General features: G+C 40.1%; 1 protein-coding gene across 1 annotated transcript in view; it reads right to left on the bottom strand.

Annotated features, from left to right (window-relative positions):
- Window positions 1-597: 597 nt before the first annotated feature.
- Window positions 598-13674, bottom strand: part of runx2b (RUNX family transcription factor 2b) — a 95199-nt gene continuing 82122 nt past the window's right edge. Inside the window, 6 exon segments of the mRNA XM_030128991.1 lie at window positions 598-1136; window positions 1138-1303; window positions 5760-5921; window positions 10372-10441; window positions 10443-10516; window positions 10519-10539. Of these exon segments, the coding sequence (XP_029984851.1) occupies window positions 785-1136; window positions 1138-1303; window positions 5760-5921; window positions 10372-10441; window positions 10443-10516; window positions 10519-10539 (845 nt within the window). The 3' untranslated portion in view covers window positions 598-784.

The raw sequence follows: 13674 nt of genomic DNA on the forward strand, positions 1-13674 counted from the left end.
AATATGAGGAGCAGTTAAACTGAAAGTTACACCAGAAGAAACATGTTGCAATACTCTTTGGAAATTACATTTCATATTTGAAACGATTTAAATCTTTGGGTGCTACAAAAATTAAACCTCTCACTCTTTAAATTACCTATCAAAACAATTCATTTTAACTTAGTCATATAGATGCATCAAAAATATTCAGATTACACTTCTTTGACTCAAGTTTCAAATACAATACATAATTTATGGCTTTATAAGTTAAAACGAAAGAAAAAAAAAAAAACGCCTCAATCTACATCAACGTTTCACCCACAATATACAAGTTAAATTAATTGGTTTAAAGCAAATTTAATGTCCATACCACTTAAGGTAACATACGCGTTACTCTCATCACTTGCTACTCAGTGCTTAACTTGCATCTTGATATTGTCGTAGTACAAAAACATGCTCTGCAAAAAGCCTTACTGAAATACAAACACTATACAAAAGAGGCAGTCTTTTACAAATATTGTTGAAGCATCCCTTAGCTTGTGGATTATAATAAAAGAGAAATAATGTCTCATCCACTTGGGCCTAGTAAACCAAAACTGTCTGGTGTCGTTCTCATTATTGCTGTGAGAATGACTCCCTTTGTAGTGCCTTGGTCAAAACACATTCCAGGAAGACAAGTCCATACAAGTCTGATGTTTTTTTTTTTTTTTTTATCTCGACCTTAATTTCCAAGTTGAAGGTGGAGATAGTTCTTAGCTGATGAGAGCTCAAAAATCCCCTTTTTAATAAAAAAGGTTTTGTGCTTTCAAACCATGACATCAGTTGACTTCTGATCTCCGCCCCTGCTCTTCTTCATATGGCTCCACACAGCTTCATCCAGCGGCCTCCGGGGTTGAGAACAGGGGGAGTTACTGTGGCTCCCGTCGCCGTCCACGCCTCCCTCCGTCTGGGTGGGCAGGTTGGGATTCACCAGGGTAGTGCCCGTCGAGGCGCTAGTGCAGGGTGGGATCATCCGGGAGGGCGAGCGATCCCCACCGGGAACCATGGAGAACTGGTAGGAGCCGGACGAGGCGCCGTAGTACAGATAGGGTGTGCTGCTGGTCTGGAAGGGTCCACTCTGGCTCTGGGTGGAGCCCGGGTACGGAGGGGAAGGTAGGGTGGTAGTGGGCGCTGCCCAGCGACATGGCGGAGGTGACCGGAGGGGTGTAGGTGAAGGTGGCTGGGTAGTGCATCCGAGGGCTGGAGAAGCGAGTCTCTGTGAGGGAGGACAGGCCCGGGAACTGACGCTCAAACTGACCCGGGAATGGACTGAGGTCAGAGGAACCTGAAAAACACAACACATTCAATTCTTTAGGACGCACTGACATCAACAGCACAGGTGATGACATCCAAACACGACTGCTTTGCATCTTAAGCCCTTAACACCTGAATTTCTACACAGGTACGTTAAAAAAAATAAACATTTGTGTTTCTGCTTTAGTAAATTAAGTGGAGTTAATTTAACTATAGTACATAAAATGGATAGAAATTTGGGTATGATATGAGTATAATGGTCCATACTAATATAAATAAAGTAATAAAACAGATCTTCCCGTTTCAGGAGGTGGAGATTTTTTTTTTTTTTTTTATTTTCAGTATCCCGACTGGGGACATAGCAAACACACACACTGTCTCGGCTGATTCCGTAATGAAAATGGTTTGATGTAGATTTAGGACAGCCAGTGTTAAGGAGTTAAAACATTGTCATATATAATGTATAAATGTAAATTTGGATTCTAAAACTGTAGATCACAGGTGTCAAACATGCGGTTCGGGGGCCAAATCCGGCTTGCCAAAGGGTCCAGTCCGGCCCTTGGGATGAATTTGTGAAATGCAAAAATTACACTAAGATATTAACAATCCTTTAAGTTCAGGTTCCACATTCAGAACAATTCAATCTCCAGTGGGCAGGTGCAGTAAAATACTATCATAATAACATATAAATAATGACAACTCCAAATTTTTGTCTTTGTAAATGTAAATATTGTCATGTGTTTACACTAAAACAAAGTATAATTTCACAAAAAAAAAATGTGAATCACCTGAACAAATATGAACAACCTGAAAAGTCTGAAGAGAAGTAAGTACAATTTGAACAATATTCTGCCTGATATTAAATGTTTTGTGTGTTTGTAGATCCACTGTGATCTGTAAGTTATAATAAACATGTGGAAATGATAAACTGAGGTAGAATATTGTTAAAATTACACTTTTTTTCAGTTTGTACATGCTATTCACATTGCTTGAAAGGACAGTTGTAGATATAAACCTTTTCATATTGAAAATTTACTTTTTCGCTCTTAAACATGAGAAAAGTTTGGTGTTGACATTTTTTATATATTATGTTATTGATTCACTGGTTCGGCCCATTTCAGCTCAAATTTACCTGAACTAAAATGACTTTGACACCCCTGCTGTAGATCAAGTGACTATTGGGTGATCAGTGTTTCTTTACGGCCTGTCTAAATGATTTTTTTTTTTTGTTTTTATCCGATGAAGTATCTAAAGCTTCAACAGGCAGAAACTGAAAAGAAGCAAATCATCATCACAGCATCTGAAAACATCCCTGTCCTCCTGCAGCTCTGTCTGTTCTGCCCTAAACACAGATGGTAGATTTCAAAACACAAAAACTAAACATCACATTTTAATATCATAAATGCATAAAACAGAGTCCAGTTTCTAGCTTTAGCCCATGATATAAACACTGTCTTGTGCAGCCACCTTCCTCTGTCCTCTTTGGTGATATCACACAGACTAAAGGAAGTGTGTTTTAAAGCTGAAGCAGCAGATACGGCACACAATGCTCCACGCTTTAGGTCACTATTAAGAAGAAGATCCCGGCCAGTCCCATCCAGATTCATCCGACTCTTTTTATTTCATTGCAGACTTTTCAAGAGCTCTTTGTTTTATATTTATGTTTTAAATGCAGCAATTTTTATTAGAAATGAGAAATTCTAATACAATTATAATTACTTAAAAATGCTTTGGTTCAATGTGAAAACTGACAGTAAATAAAGCTGAATCGCATATTTGTTTTTTCATTTCTCAGTTTAAACTTTGTGTTGGAATTTATGATTTTCTAACATCATCATTTTGACCGCGAATGTCCTTTAGTTCCAAATATTACCGATCAGTCTCCTTGAATGAAAAAAAAGAAAAAAAAAACAGTATAGGACTCTGTCCTGAAAAGAACATATGGGTTGATCCGTTCATTTTGTGGCGTAATTGAGTTTAATGAAAACGTCCCGTGGGAAATGAAACAGTAGTAAACTGAATTTGATGTAATCGGATATTTCGAGCCAGATATGTGTATTAAGCAATTTGGAAAAAGACTTTGGCTAATGGATGGTGTGGGCACATTTATGGAATAAAATTGGACTATAAATATTATTTTATTCATGGACTTCAGTGTTTTTTTTTTTTCACTTCAACGTCAGAGGTTTGATAACGTTAACACACACACATCAGTAACGTCCCACACATGCGTATGCCTTAATATGTTTACGCCTCTGCATATTTATGTTTCTCTCTGTGTGTGTTGGCGCATGTTTATGTGTATCTGTATAACTGTTTATGCATGCAAATGTGTATGTGCGTGTGTGTGTGTGTGCAACTGTAGTGTGTATGTGTGCGTGTAGGGTGGGGGGGGCATGTGTGTGAATACTGTATGCACATAAAAAAGCAGTTGGGATGAATCAGGAGCTGCACATGTGGAAACACTTTGAGCAGAAACAGTTTCCATGAGATCCATAATGAGGCAGGGCTGAGCTCTGATGTGGCTCCTCTCCTCGCCTCCCATCGGCTCCAGCGTGTGTGTGTATGTGTGTGTTCGTGTACATGCGTGAAAGTGTGCGAGCAAGAGAAAGAGAGAGAGAGTTGAGAAGGAGCTGCTCCATCTCACCCTTCGTTCCTCTTTTCGCTTCATCCCTTAAAAAATACCCCAAAACCACTAACTGGCTGCGGCGAGCTTCGCGCTGGGCGCAGAGTTTAAGGAGAATAGGAGGTCCCCCCCCCCCCCATCCAACCCCGCCACCCCTCTCTCACACTCCCTCCCCCCTCGTCCGTCTCCTTTCAGCGGTTTAGTCCAGCAATGGCGCTCTTATCATAAATCACTAGGCGTCTTCCGTGTCACCATGTCTGCTGCTAGAGGACAGGGGGTGGCGGGGAACAGAGGGTGGACGCAGTGTTTATGTGCAGAGGAGGAATTGCGAAGTCGGGTTTGTCGCTAGATAGCATATGCTGCCAATTAAGGCCTTTAAACTTCCCCTTTCCACAAGATCTGTTTGATTCTAATAGAAATAGTAGGTGATTGTCTCCGCTGTGGAGGAGCAGTGTGATCTCAGACATGAACGGCGCTGTTCAATAAACTCCTGACTCCTGCTTTTAACATTTGGACCTATTTTAGTGCTCAAAGGGGCCCTGTGATGATGAGCCAGATCGAACTTTATTAGTTTAAATGAAACCAGAGTGGAACGCCGTCTAAATATTTGGAAGTGTTTTCCAAACTCTAGAGCATCACTTCCGAATTAGGTGTTTGAGTTGACTGATTAACTTTTGCAACTGCTTCTTAGCTATATTTCAACACTGAATTCTGTTAAGGTAGGTGTGTGTATATATGTGTGTGTGTGTGAGGCTGGTTCAGAGTTTGCACAAGAGCATCCATATCAGCTTCTGCTTGTACTTGTCGGTATGTTCTGTGGCTGGATACTGTTACAGTGCAGCCTGGCGAGGTGTCAACATGATCTCCAGAGATCTGAGAGCCTTAGTCACATCACTTAGGAGGCATTAAGCGCTCGAGGTGTGCAAGCGGGTAGAAGGAGGGGGTGGCGGTGATGGGGTGCGGGGTATCTGACTGTGTTTATGCAAGCGCACATGTGCATGCTTGCTCATGCGCGTGTGTCACTTTGAGAACAAAGCCTGACGCTCAGGAGATGAAAGCTGAAGGGAAAGACCAAACTAATCAAAGCTGACAAGGCAGCTGGCTGGATTTTAAACCCCTTCTAATGCAGAGTCACACGGCTGCGTCGCTTAATCACACAGAGGAGGGCGCAGGACGTTAGCGCGAGGAAATAGAAGGAGGAAAAAAAAAAAAAAAAATCACATGGCAGCGAGTCAAACAGGTGTATGGAGGAGAAAACTTGTCTTGCGGCATGTAGGGATTTTAAAGGAGCGTTCACGTCGGGGAGAAAAACAGAGACAAATTGGAACACAGATGCTGCCGTTATAGCAAAAAGACAGGCTAATGCAATTACCCAGAATGCCTTGTGAGAGTGGCGTATCGCTATAAAGACACTTTATTTGTCAGTCACGAGCCTGTTATTATCCCTGGGCCTGTTATTACCCATACTCCTCTGGGATCAAAGGCTTGGAGCGAGGAAAAAAGGAAACAATCGGGTTTTTTTTCCCTCCACTGTTTAAAAAACAGCATCCAAACCGCTCTCCGGAGAGACAGTGGGCCTCTGAAAACATGCCCAATTCCTCACGTTCATTTAAGAACGCGCTATTAGCAGCTCACTGGGCTGTGTTACGCTCTGGTAAATAGTAGCGCATATGTATTTTGGTTGCTCAATGAGTGCCTCTGTTGATGTTTGGACTCTGTGTCTGTGTGTGGAATCGTGGGTGTGCTCGTCCGTCTTTCTCTCTCCCGCTCCCTCCTTCTCTGACATTTAAGAAAATGTATCATCTGCATTATTTGTAGCCGTTTGGGTGGCCGTGACAGGATAAAGGAGCAGTGGTTCTACCTGGCAAGCGTCTAGGCACGTCACTGATGGCAGGCAGGCCCGTGCCTCGGCTGGAGGAGAGGGGGGTGGTGGAGTGGACTGAGGGGGACGCCATGGGACTCAGGTAGGACGGGTACGTCTGTTCGTACGACCAAGGAGGAGAGGACTGGGACTGACGTGGGTCTGATGGGTAGAAATGGAACGGGAGAGGAAAGGGTGGAAGGAGAAAAGGAGCCAAGACAGACATACAAAAGAGAAAAAGAAGAGAATAATTACCCCTGAACAACTGCAACGTCAAATATTCTCTTTTGCTTTTTCAAATTGACAATAACACTCAAAAACAACTGTGTGTACTATGAGCTGTTTCTGTGTTTAGAGGTAAGTATCAGTTGGGCACGTTACGCAACATCCTCCGTAATGACACATCTAATGTTTACCTTCGAAGAGAAGATCTTCCTGTTTGCCTTATAAAACATTGTGCTTGCAGCTGAGGCACAGAGAGCCTCGCTGGCACACACCCAGGGTGTAAACACACCAGCAGACAACCACCAAAACAACTGCTGCACACACTTTAACACTGCAACACCAGCACCAGAAACAAACCGATGAGGAATTGATTAAGATTTTACAACAAAAAACCTAGTTCGATTTGTCAAAACAATGGTGTTTAAAAGTTTGGCCTCAGAAACCTCTCCCTTCAGACGTCGTTACATGTGCACTTCCAGTCCGACCCGGCGCATAATACGACCCGTTGGCCGCCACGCCGCTCCACTGTTTAATCGTCCCTCAAATGATCCACTAAGTAACACTGCCAGCAATGCCAGAGAGTAACTAAGAGCTAAATGACGAGCTGTGACGAGGCTCCAGAGGTGGGAGCGATCAGGTAGCAGCCATCCTGAACCGTGAGAGATGGTGTTACCTTCCTGGATGTAGGCCGATAGAGTGACGGAGGAGAGAAAGACAGACGATCCAGAGGCGAGGCAGTGTAACGTGCTGCGCTCGCTCGCTCGCTCAAAACCGCTGGTCCCATCCGGGCTACGGGGTTAGTGACATTTCACCTTCTATTGCTCAGTTTGTGGCTTATTGACCCCCTTCAGTGTGGTGCAGAGTGTAGATCTGTTCCTGTGCAGTTGATTTCAAGTGTAGAATATAATGTCGAATATTATTGCTTTTAGTTGCAAGGAAAATCATCATCACAGAGGATGAGCTGGAGAATTTTTCTGAATTGTGAGTAACTAAAAAGCAAAACATTCATGTAAATCATTGTGCTTTTAGTGTTCGGAGTTGTGTTGAATACAGTTTAAGACCTATTTCAAGTCCAATCCACCAGAACAGCACAAAGTATTTGACTGACAAATGGAGTTCCAGATTAACATGCAGCATACAGTCATGGAAAAATTATTATTGATACATCAGAAGTAATCAAAAAACAATGGTTTATGCAATTTTTTTTTTTTTCTTAATTGTATAGGCTAGCTATATTTCTGGCTATATCTTTTTATTCATATATTATGGCTATGTCACTTTTATTAATTATTATTCTTATTTTCTATATTTAACTCTTACATCTCATTTGTGTGTATATTTGTATGCAATGGAGTTCACAGAATTTCCTTTGGGATCAATAAAGTACATATCTATCCTATCTATCTATCTATCTATATCTATTCTATCTATCTATCTATCTATCTGATCTCTATCTATCTATTATAAGAAAAATGAGGTAAGATTTTTCACATGCATAATTTACAAAGTACAATGCACAGCGATATGTATTTTTGTACCTGGAGCCAATAGTTTAGTTACTTTATTTAGTTTTGCTTAGTTTATTTGTCTCAAACTTTGAAGTACAAAACAAAAAACAACAACACTAAGAAGCAATGAAAGCAAGAAATCAGTTAAATAAGCACCCATCAACGGTCATTAATCACCAAAAAAGTAATGAAATACAATAAATTAACATAAATGTACATACAGTCGTGGGAAAAAAATTATTAGACATCCAAAAGTTGATCAAAAACATGGTTATGCAATGAAATACTACACTCCTGTGTGTATCATGTGACTAAAACCAGACAGAAAAGAAACATGAATGCCTAAAAGCACTGTTTTTGTCCGTACAATGCCATAGATATGATGTATAGAATGAAGTGATTTCGGTTATTATCAAGAAAACATGGAAAACGGATAGATATCAGCTCTGAATAAACTCTTATGAAAACTATTTTTGTTGTTATTATATTTGTCCAAACAAATGTACCTTTAGTGTACCAGACATGAAAAATGAAACAAGAAATTGAAGAAAACAAAGGTGGTCTAATATTTTTTTCTGCGACTGTATATCCTCCTGAGACCCGGAAGTAAATATTTTGGCTTTTTTACATTAAACATTGATTGATAGGAAACAGCACAATGGCAACAGTTTTTCAGATACTATTTTTATTTTTGGCATGTCCTTGCAGTGGACAGGATTTTTTTTTCTACCTAAAGCTGTGAAACCTCTTGTCCCCTGCAGAGGACAAAAATGCATTGCTAAGTCTCAGGAGAATATCACAGTCATGACTATGTGCAACATGCTGCTAAACCACAGGTGTCAAACATGCGGCCCGGGGCCAAATCCAGGCCGCCCAAAGGGTCCAATCTGGCCCGTAAGATGAATTGTGAAATGCAAAAACTACACTGAAGATATTAACAATCAAGGATGTTAGAATCACTTCAGGTCAATTCAGTCTCAAGTGGGTCAGACCAGTAAATACTATCATAATAACTATAAATAATGAAAACTACAATTTTTCTCTGTTATTGTAGTGTAAAAAAAAAAAAAAAAAGTAAAATTACACAAAAATGTTTACATTTACAGGTTAGCCTTGTTACAAAAATTGTGAAATAACCTGAAAATTCTTGAGAAAAATAAGTGCAATTTGAACAATATTACACCTTAGTTTATCATTTATACATAAAAGTCCACACACTTCATATTTGTTATGTTATGTTCAAATACGGTTCCTAGATGTAAACATTTCATACAGAACTTTACATTTTTTCACTCAACAACATAGAAAAAAAGTTTGGAGTTGACATTATATATACGTTCTTATCCTATTATTTATTTATTTTCTGGTTCGGCCCACTTTAGATCATATTAGGCTGAATGTGGCCCCTGAACTAAAATGACTTTGACACCCCCTGTGCTAACCCAAGAGTAAAGAGTGAAATAGATGGATATGTGCAGTTAGAGCCCACGTGCAATGTTTTATTGCTCATTTATTGTTCCGCTTTAATTTACTGACTGTTAGCTTTGTTTCTATTGGTTGTTTAACTTGTATTTATTGATCAGTGGTGTATTCAGCGCCACTGGGCCTCCTTATGGAGACAATAAACTTGATTGTATCTACATGAATATTCATCAGCCAGACTCTCACTGAACCTGCACTTACATATTGGATTAATCACATGTAACAGAAACCATTTGACTGTATTACTCAAGACACCACGTTAGCTCACTTAACCCCCACTGTGAATGTTAGTAGGGTGTTCTCCAAGTCAGATTCTGACCAGGTTTGCTAGTGGTTACCGCTTCTGTGTTCTTGTTCTGAATTTAATGCAATTTAGCCACAGAACGGACATCTAATTTGATGAAAAATTTTAATTCTTTGAGACTATTGAGACCTTTGAGGACAAACAGAAGCCTCGTTGTAGATCATTTCATAAAATGCTGCAAGGAGTTAATAATTTATTAGAAAACTAATAAATATCTCATCACGGTATGATCATGTCAATGTAATATGATACCAAAAGTCAATGGTAATTAAATCGTATTGAACTACTGCCCAGCTTTAATTAATGTCTCTTCCTCCTTGGATATCAGCATTAAAAACATGATATCAAGATTAAGCTAAAAGACAGACTCTTAAAGCATTTTCAAAAGGCTTCATTGTTCAGGTTAATCTGGCAGTGATATCGATTTATCGGATTACACCTCTGATAAATGAAAGACAGTTGCTAGCTTCTCGAACAGGTTTGGAGTAAAGCTCTTAGCGCTTTAAACTTCTTTTAGTGACACTTGATGCACCGTCAGCTTTCCAAACCACATGATCCCAGAGGAGGCACTGCAAAATCTAAATCCTACCAAGTATATTTTTCTCATTTCTAGTCAAAATAACTCATGACATTTAAAATAAGACATAATCACCTAAAGAGTAACTTTTCAGTGAGATATAACAACTTTTTAGACGATATATCTTCAAAATCTTATTTCAAGAACCTTGTTTCATTGGCAGATTTTTTGGCTTAATTCAAGATTTTTTTTTTTTTTTTGCTAATTCAAGCAAAAAAAATCTGCCAATGAAACAAGTGGAATTATCTTGGTATAGACCTTTTTGAAATAAGATTTTCAAGATCTATTGCCTAAAATGAAGTCTTATATCTCACTGAAAAGTTACTCTTTAGGTGATTACGTCTTATTTTAAGTTTGATAAATATTTTGACTAGAAATGGTAAGATTTTCATTTTTTTTCCAGTGGAGGCGCTGTTCGTTTAACAGGTGAGATCAACTCCAGCTTTAACCGAGGCTTTCCTTCATCTCAGGTAAAGCAGAGTTCTGGGAGGGAAGGGGGCGGGGGGGGGGGCTCACCTGTTATCTGCGTCTGCCCCTGTGGGTTGAAGGAGTTGGCTGCTGTGTTGAGGGTTGGCCGGGGGGCTTGAGGTGGGCACGGCCACCCTCACCCTCATCCTCTCCAGCTCACTGAGACGGTCTGAGAAGAGGCCGGTCTTGGGGGGTCTTCAAGCTTCTGACGATGCCCTGCAGACATACCGTACAGTATGATGCATGTGGGAAACAAGCTCTACCAGTCAGTGTTTAGTCTGCGATGCAAGCTGCAGTTTTATTGATGTAAAATAAAACTGTCATTCACTTTTAACCCATAAAGACCCAGTGATACTTATGTGGCAGTTACAAAATACTTTTTTCTCTATATTTAACCTTTCTTAAGTGATTTGTCGCCATTAATTATAATATTATCCTCTGCACTTAGTGGGGTTTTTTTTCAGTGGAAATCATGTATTTTTCTATATTTAATGCACTGATCATGTAGATGTTCATAAAAGCTCAGATTAAAGTTAAGTAATATTATATCAGAAACAGAGAAAACTGAAGAAAAGGTAACTTTGTCAGCGAAGATATCAGTAATTGAACGTAAAAACAAGAGTCTCAATCCACTCCATGGGTTTTACTGGTGAATCAATGTTGTAGAAGATGACGGTGTTTCCATGATAACTACGGAGCCTCTGAACGTCCAAATGGGTCATATCTGATGACCATGAAAAGATGACAAACTGTATTTTACACCAATTATTTACATGTATTGACAGGATTAGTGGTACTGAAGTTATTAAACATTTTAGCTCAGGGGATACTTTTGGTTACCAGTTGGTGTTTGGGTCTTCATGGGTTAATACCTGTTGATTCACTAATCCTATCAATACATGTAAGTAATTGGTGTAAAATACAGTTTGTCATCTTTTCATGGTCATCAGATATGACCCATTTGGATGTTCAGAAGCTCCATATTTACCATGGAAACGCCGTCATCTTCTACAACATTGATTCACCAGTAAAACCCATAGAGATGGATCAATGACAGTGGATGGAGACACTGGATTTATGTTCAGTTAGTGATAAATTTTACTGAAAAAGTCACCTTTTCTTCAGTTTTCTTTGGTTCTGGTATAATAACCCTCAACTTTAATCTGAGCTTTTATGAACATCTATATGATCAATACATTAAATGTTGGAAATATTTAACATTTTCATTGGAAAAATGCAAAATACGGAAGACTATTTTATAATAAATGGTGATAAATCATTTAGGAAATATTGAATACAGAGAAAACATCATTTGGGAACTACCACACAATTAGTGCTGGGTCTTTATGGGTTAATGATCTAACCTGTTTGCTCTTCTCTTGCCCTGCAGATTCAGATGATACATTCAGGTGACTCAGTTTATCTGTGTTCCTTGTCTCGCTTGATGAACATTCTCCTTTACAAAGCGGAGGATTTTTGGAAAGGGATGCTACATCCTGCTAATTAACCTACACAGACCCAAATTATCTCAGTATCAGCTTGCATGAGAGAAAAAAAAAGAAGGGAGAGTGAGGCAAAGAGAGAATAGCGAGACTGAGAAGTTGGATGTATGTTTAGTTGTGACCTGAGGCTTCTTCCTCAGGTAAACACACACTCTCACGCCATCGCTCCATTATCCCCACAGGAGTCGAAACCTATGCCAAATACAGTATATTATTCCTCTTCCTGGATTGCTCTGCTGATAATTTTACACCCTTTCACCCGCTCCCAGGCAGGTAACTCCATACTGATCTAATATAACTTATAACACTTATCTTATACGGTCATATGTATACTGTACATACACAGTAATCATATACTGAATACACAATGCACAAACACAACTCAGCGTGTCACTGTCTGTGTCTGAAGCGGCCCATCCCCATTCTGACAGCCCTGTAGTAGGAACCTCAGCAAAAGCCAGTCAGGGGCCCAGGTGTAGACTGTAGTTTGGTGAAGGTGGGGTAGAACCAGAGGCCTGTGCACACTCTTTTTTTTAAACCACTGACACAGGGCTGTGTCAATGCGTCTGTCTGGTCTCGCACTAGTTCCCCTGTAAAGGCGGTAAAGTAAATATCAAACAGAGGAGAGTAGAAACTCCTGCTGTGCTTGGCAGAGCTCCATCTGGCTCAGGCAGAAACAGCAAGCTACTGCTGCCTGGACTGGGAACAAAGGCCTGGCACTAAACCTATAGCACTGGGTGGGTGTGATGAAGGAGAGGAGAAGAAGATTAATGAAATGATCAAAAAGCAACATCATTTGTATTACTAAAGCACAGTTAGAAACATCAAAACCACAACAAACCGCCTCGCAGGGGACCGTGTACTGACACAAACACTAATGACATCCTATCTGTGGTGCTTTATTACATGTCATTCCCACTCAGTCTCCATCTTTTCCCACATTTCCTCTTCATTTCACTTCTAAATAAATGCAACATGACATTTAAAAACTGCCTCATTTTAAGTTTAGCGTTTTTTCCACTACAGCTACTTAAAAAAAAAATGATTTAACCCTCAGAAATGCTTTCATGTACCATCTGACTCGTCACAACAAATTAATTTATTCTGGAGCAACCATTTGGAATTTTAATACCAAAACGCAGGCGCTTTGCTGTGACTTGAGAAACGGCGACAGCGAAAATGCAGCCAGTGACAGTCAGACAGACCATGATTTTTTATTAGAATGACGTTACACAACTGGCATCATCCAGTTCAAAATAAACAGACAATCCCCATCATCGGCTTCTTTACATAGCTGCTGTGGAACGCGAACAATATCGGCTACTTAAAAAGCTCCGTCTATTGAAGGGTCTTGCTTCATAACATAACTCATGTCCATATTTTATTAATAATATTTCCCCATCATTTCTGGGGATAATTTGTGCCTCTCGCTGGCATTCCTCATCTCTCTGTGCAAGCTGTGCCCAGTCAATCATAGCGTTTCCATTTTCAACAGACCGAATTTCTATTCTAAAAAAGCCTCGGGATACAGTGCGGGCTTTGTGCACAGCCGTCTCCTAGTGATGGGAATAAATAGCAATGGGAGAGACTAGGGGAGACAGAGGGGGACAGACGTGAGGGGAGGAGGCTCACGGCGAGGAAGAGACCCTGATGACCAGTAAATTAAGAGGTCTGGAGCACCAGTCAGGAGACAGAGCGCTACAGGATCCTCCCTGTAGAACGGCGAATGGTGAAATAGTTAGAGCAGGTTTAGGATTTCCACATCTTTGAGGAGCATCCAAAAGTAAAAGGACAGAGACACATTTATACGCATATTTGAGCAGATAAAGACAAATCTCATGTGCCATAA

This window comes from Sphaeramia orbicularis, chromosome 24 (assembly GCF_902148855.1).
Source record: "Sphaeramia orbicularis chromosome 24, fSphaOr1.1, whole genome shotgun sequence".
Taxonomy (NCBI): domain Eukaryota; kingdom Metazoa; phylum Chordata; class Actinopteri; order Kurtiformes; family Apogonidae; genus Sphaeramia; species Sphaeramia orbicularis.